Below are 5,933 nucleotides of genomic sequence, written 5' to 3'. Positions count from 1 at the left end.
CTGCCTCCAATTTTGCTTCTGAGAGAAGGGCTCAGGTGAATGAAGAAATGATGAGATGGGAAAAAAACGGTTCGGTCCTGGTCCACCCATCTCCCTTATCCCTTGTTATTTCCAGCAGTCATGTTTGTATATGGGAGCACTGGCCTTCCCTCTCTAGGGCTCCTTGGTGGTGTTCTGTAAAGGCAGATTCTGTGGGTACAGGATAGGCTAGTGTCGGGCAGCCTCACTGTGGCAAGAGCTGGGCTGTCCTCTAATGCAACCATTTTCTCCCCCCGTTTCCAGAGATTCCCTTAAAGAAGAATGGTACCTGGAAATGACTCTTTGGTGACTGAATTCATTCTGGAGGGATTAACACATCAGCCAGATCTCCAATTCTCTCTGTTCTTCCAGTTTCTAGTAATCTATGTGGTCACTCTGTTGGGAGACTTGGGCTTGGTAACTCTAATTGGACTGAACTCACACCTTCACACCCCCATGTACTTTTTCCTCTTTAACTTGTCCTTCATAGATCTCTGTTATTCTTCTGTGTTTACACCCAAAATGCTGATTAACTTTATTTCAGAGAAGAACATTATCTCCTACAAGGGGTGCATGACCCAACTTTTCTTTTACTGTTTTTTCATTATTTCTGAATGTTACGTGCTGATGTCAATGGCCTATGATCGCTATATGGCCATCTGTAATCCACTTCTGTATCACATTGCCGTGTCTCCTACAGTGTGTTCCAGCCTTATGTTTGGTTCATACTTGATGGCCTTTTCTGGGGCCATGGCCCACACTGGATGCTGAGACTGACTTTCTGTGATGCTAACACTATCAATCACTACTTATGTGACATCCTGCCTCTGCTCCAGCTCTCCTGCACTGGCACCTACATCAATGAGCTGGTGGTTTTCATTGTGGTGGGCATCAACATCATTGTGCCCACTGTTACCATCTTTATCTCTTATGGTTTCCTCCTCTCCAGCATCCTCCATATCAGCTCCAAGGAGGTCAGGTCCAAAGCCTTCAGCACTTGCAGTTCCCACATAATTGCTGTTTCTCTGTTCTTTGGATCAGGTGCATTTATGTATCTCAAACCATCTTCTGCTGAGTCCATGGATAAGAGAAAAATCTCTTCTGTCGTTTATACAAATGTGGTTCCCATGTTGAACCCCTTAATCTACAGTCTGAGGAACAAAGATGTTAAATTTGCCCTAAGAAAAGCCCTGAGAAGCAGGAAACTTTGATAAGCAACAGTATGTGTCTGTATGCATAGTCACAAGACAGGGATATTCTGTTTATTTAATTAAAGTATTATAGTAGTAGCCTTCTTATCCTATTTCTTTTTACTGTGGCGAAAACATCTGAGTTTTCTTTCAATTTAAATTGCGTATAATTTTTTGGAGTATATTTCTTCTCTTTATGATTTTCACTATTTTTCTTAAATCTTTTCACAATATTTTCAGTTTAGTAATAGCATTAAGGTAGAAATTTATTTCTACATTTTTGTTTTTTCATTATGGACTTCCTTTCATCTTCTGGTGAAAGATGAGTTTTTATGCAAAGAATCAGGTAAAGTAGAACTAGGGTGACACTGTGCCACTCATATGGTGTGGGGTTTCTTTTTAAAAATGTTATTATTGTATTGATACATAATAGATGTTTGTATTTTCAGGGTACATGTGAGAATTTAATTCATTGGTGTAGGGTTTCTTATTTTCCACTCATTTTATACCATTGGAAGCTTGAATCAGATCATTTTGTTCTACTTCTGCATGTACTTTTTCTACTGGGCAGGAATATGTTCCCTTCAAAAGCCAGTGTCACAGATATAAAAGACTTCATATTGATCATCAAATATAACCCATTTTGCAGCTGCACAGGATGCATTTACCTTCTTTTGGTAGATATTTCTGATTTACCTTTGTATACCCAAACAGCACAAACTCAGTTGTTAATATGTATGTATGGAAAGAATACTGATTCTCAGAGAAGTCAATAATTTACTTAAATTTACAGAGTTTCTTAATAAAAAAGCCTAGAATATACAATTTATTCCTAATTTCAAGTCCACTACTCTCTCTAGTATGCTTTTGGTCTACTTCATTTTATTATTTTTATTTCAGTAAATATAAGTATGAAAAATATTTCTATTTTAAAATTTGAATGTGCTTTCTCTCTGAATGATACATAAATCTTCCTCCAAGTGGTTGCTGCTTTGTTTTTTGTTTAGAACAACAATTGGATGATTCTTGTTGTTGGGACAGATCTGGCCTTTGAGGCTAGCATAGTTGGAAGATGATTGCTTCAACTAGGGAGCTGAATTTTTCTACAACATCAAAAAAAATTGAGATGTTTTCAAGGTCTTGTAATTCAGAGAACAGGATCAGGGAGAGAAAGGAGCCCAGCAAAACATGACATTTAGGCCAAGACCCAAAGACACAAATGGCAATTCAACAAGATTTCCCTTTGTAAAGAACTATCAATGATGCTTTAGATACCACATTGCAGTATGAATTCGTGTCTGTGCTGTAAAGCGCTGTAATTGTTGTATACTGCTCATGAAATCTTTGATAAAATTTACCGTGCACAAAGATGGTACATTAAAAGTGTTCTGGCAAATGTTAGAAGAGTTATGGTACATTTGTGGTAAACTGTATAGAGAGAGGAGCATAACTTTAGGAGCTATTATAGTGAGGGGTAATTGAAACTCAAGTTAGAAAGAAGGAATCTAGAAGGAAAAATAATAGATGAATGAAATCCCCTTCCTATGACTCTCCTCTCTTTTCTGGAAGGCTCTAGAAAAATTAAGGAGATAAAAATTTCTCTAGATAGGATGAAAGCTTAAGTTATTTGACTTTAAAGAAAGGTTAAAACCACAGGTCTTGAGGGCCCAGGAACAAAATGATCATACCCATTTTTATGGGCTTTCAAATATTACTCCCATATGAATTTTAAGATACAAAACCCTCAAATTACTGCTGGGAGATTAATAACAATTTGAAGGAAACATTAGGTGATGATGTTTTTAAAATAATAGGATGTTGGATTATTTTTACTTTGAGAAAATAGGTCTAACGATGAGCATCTCAAAATTCTTAATCTGATTTATCAAATAACAATGTAAACATTTTGAAAAATAATTATGATCGCATTTATTATTTTACTATTTTAAAAGTCCCCACTCAATATTTAGTAATTGGGAAACGTATCATATGTGGTTTGTTGACTTGGTTTTTTTTTTTTTTTTTAGATGTTAGGCATTGCTAAATCCTTGACTTTTGATTTTAAAACAGCACTCATATCTCATCCCCTGACCCCAATATCAACATGCTTGATTTTTTGCTTAACAAGTCCTATTTATATAAAATATTTTATCCTGCTTGGAGCTTTCTTTCTGCTTTTTATCCATTTGTTTTGTGTTAGCTTTAAAAAATAGTTTTCTTTATTGAAAAAAGAGTGTTTTTAAATAAGTAAATAAGTCTGTGCTACTTGAGACCCTTTGTAGAGATTGCAGAGGTGCATCCTTTTAGAATATATTTTATTACTATTTCAGGTTTAGCCTGGCTACTAGTCTTTCATTTGATGAGCCTCAAAATACCAATAAAATGTGCTTCAATAAGAAAACAACTTTCATTAAAAATAACATTCATATTATTTTAGAAAAAAAGTTGTAAAAGTTAAGGGTGGGTGGCAAGGTTTTAATAGAGACCATTTAGCTGATATATTTTTAGTTAGAACATTTAAGCACTACGTATCTATTTGGACTTCTTTCAAAAGAAAGGAATAAGTCAGAGGAACCAAGTCAGGTGTGTTAAATGCAGAGCATGGAGCAATCCTTTGTAGTTTTTGATTCTCATTATGGAACAGGTGATAAAAGGAGTTATGAGAGCAAGCATAGTACAGTACTAGTATAGTATAGTATACTAGCATAGTATAGTATTATTGGAGTTGTCACAGCTGAGTTAAACAGGTAAGTAGTATTATTCTCCTATGTCTGTGTACTAAGAACAAGCTGTTTCTAATTCAGTGAGAAAGCTTAGACTTTTTGTGTGATTACACAAAATGTTTTTCTTGGTTAAAGACCAGAAAGAATGTTTGCTGATAACTTGCTGAATTTGTTTAATGTGAACTTTCTCTAAGCAAGCTGCTAATGCTACTCAGGGTTATGTTTGCAGTGAGTGTGATCAGGGTAAAGTCTGATTAAGGGGTGGTGAAAACCAGAAGTAGAAGAGGCTTTGTGTTGTACATCCCTTTACTTCCTCAATCCCAAATTTATTGAGTCCTACCATCCACTCCTCTTATACTGCCCCCTGTGTGTACACACACACACAATCCTTCGTAGATTTTGTGATGGTGAAATAAGAAGGTGCCTAGCACACAGATATCCACAGAAACAATGATTCGGCATCCATCGATGAACAAATGTGCTTTTGTGAGAGATTTGTATCCAATCTTCATTTATCAGGTTTCGAAGACATGGTGGAGCCCAAGACCAAAGATGTTGCTTTGAGAAAGCAGGTTCATGCCCTGGTGGCAGACTCATTAACCATATTCCTGGATATAGACTGGAAACATTCGTTTAGCCTTGCGAACTTAGCTCCAGCTCTGCTTTGTCATGGTCCTGCTACCCAGTCCATCTTCCAAGAGACTATGGAGGAGTTATGCTCATGTATGCTTTCAGTAACAGGCTGGGTGAACTTGGACTAACTGCAGTCCATGAAGCAGCACTAGAACCTGGCTCAATCCTTTCTCTGTCACAATGTAAGGACATTCATACCTTGCAAAGACCTGGTCAAAGACATCGCCATCTCTGCCCCTGGTGGCAATCCTTGCTATCTTGGTCCTGATTGTGGAATCTGAAGTAGTCCTGTGGCTTTGCTCTATCCCTGCTCTATCATGATCCTGAGGCAGCCCTGCCCTCCCATAATCACAGCAGAAGATATGCTTTCTTGTGTCCTAGTAATAGGTCTGCCAAGCTCAGACCTGACTGCAGACTCTGAAGCGGCCTCATTTCCCACCTCCAGACCCATTCTACACAGTCGAGGGGATGCCTGCCCAGGCACCCAGCCAGGGATCCTCTGAAAACCACATCTATTTATAACGCATTCATAAGACAAATGCACCATAAGTCACATGACCTGACTCTAGACCTGCTGGACTGTGATTCCAGAGGTAGTTTTATGAATCTGGGGACACAGTTGGGACAGTTTTTAACCTGCCAAAACAAGTCTGTATGTAAAAACTTGAAGTATTTGCCTCTTTAAATGCACAGACACCAACACAAGGCCACACAGATCACAAAAAATTAAGCAGACTTAACACCATCAAAGGGGACTAGTAAAGCTCCACTATCTAACATTAAATAAATGGAGGTTTATGGGCTACTTGATGAAAAAATATTCAAATAATCATCTTATAGGGACTCCATGAATTACAAGATGACACATAAGCAGCAAAACAATATAGGAAAACAATACACAAATAAAAGAGGAAGTTTAATAAAGAATAGAAATCATTAAAAAACCCCAAAATCCTGGACCTGAATAGTAGAATTACTGAAATGATAAATTTAAGCAAAAGTATCAACAGCAGATTATATCATGCAGAAGAAGGAAGCAGCAAACCTTTTTTTTTGAGATGGAGTCTTGCTCTGTCACCCAGGCTGGAGTGCATTGGCACAATCTTGTTTCACTGTAACTTCTGCCACCTGGGTTCAAGCGAGAATCAGTAAACTTAAAGATAGGTCATTTGAAATTATCCAGTTAGAGGAACAAAAATTCAAAAAGAATGAAAAAGAATACTGAAAGTATATGTGACTTAAGAGGCACCCTCAAACCAATATATACCCTCTGGGAGTACCGGATAGAGAAGAGAGAAAGGGATTAAATGCATATTTCAAGAAATAATAGCTGAAAACTTTCCAAATCTATTGAGGGCAATAGACACTT

At 37.3% G+C, this 5,933-nt stretch overlaps 1 protein-coding gene across 1 annotated transcript; it reads left to right on the top strand.

Annotated features, from left to right (window-relative positions):
• The first annotated feature begins 300 nt into the window (after nucleotides 1-300).
• Nucleotides 301-1,229, top strand: LOC126934814 (olfactory receptor 8B3-like). Its single transcript, XM_050755635.1, is given in 2 exon segments — nucleotides 301-784; nucleotides 787-1,229. Coding segments are annotated over 2 exon segments (927 nt in total).
• Nucleotides 1,230-5,933: the final 4,704 nt, after the last annotated feature.

This window comes from Macaca thibetana, chromosome 14 (assembly GCF_024542745.1).
Source record: "Macaca thibetana thibetana isolate TM-01 chromosome 14, ASM2454274v1, whole genome shotgun sequence".
Classification (NCBI taxonomy): Eukaryota; Metazoa; Chordata; class Mammalia; order Primates; family Cercopithecidae; genus Macaca; species Macaca thibetana.
The sequence above is the reverse complement of the archived record's forward strand: the minus strand, read 5'-3'. Positions and strand labels throughout refer to the sequence as shown.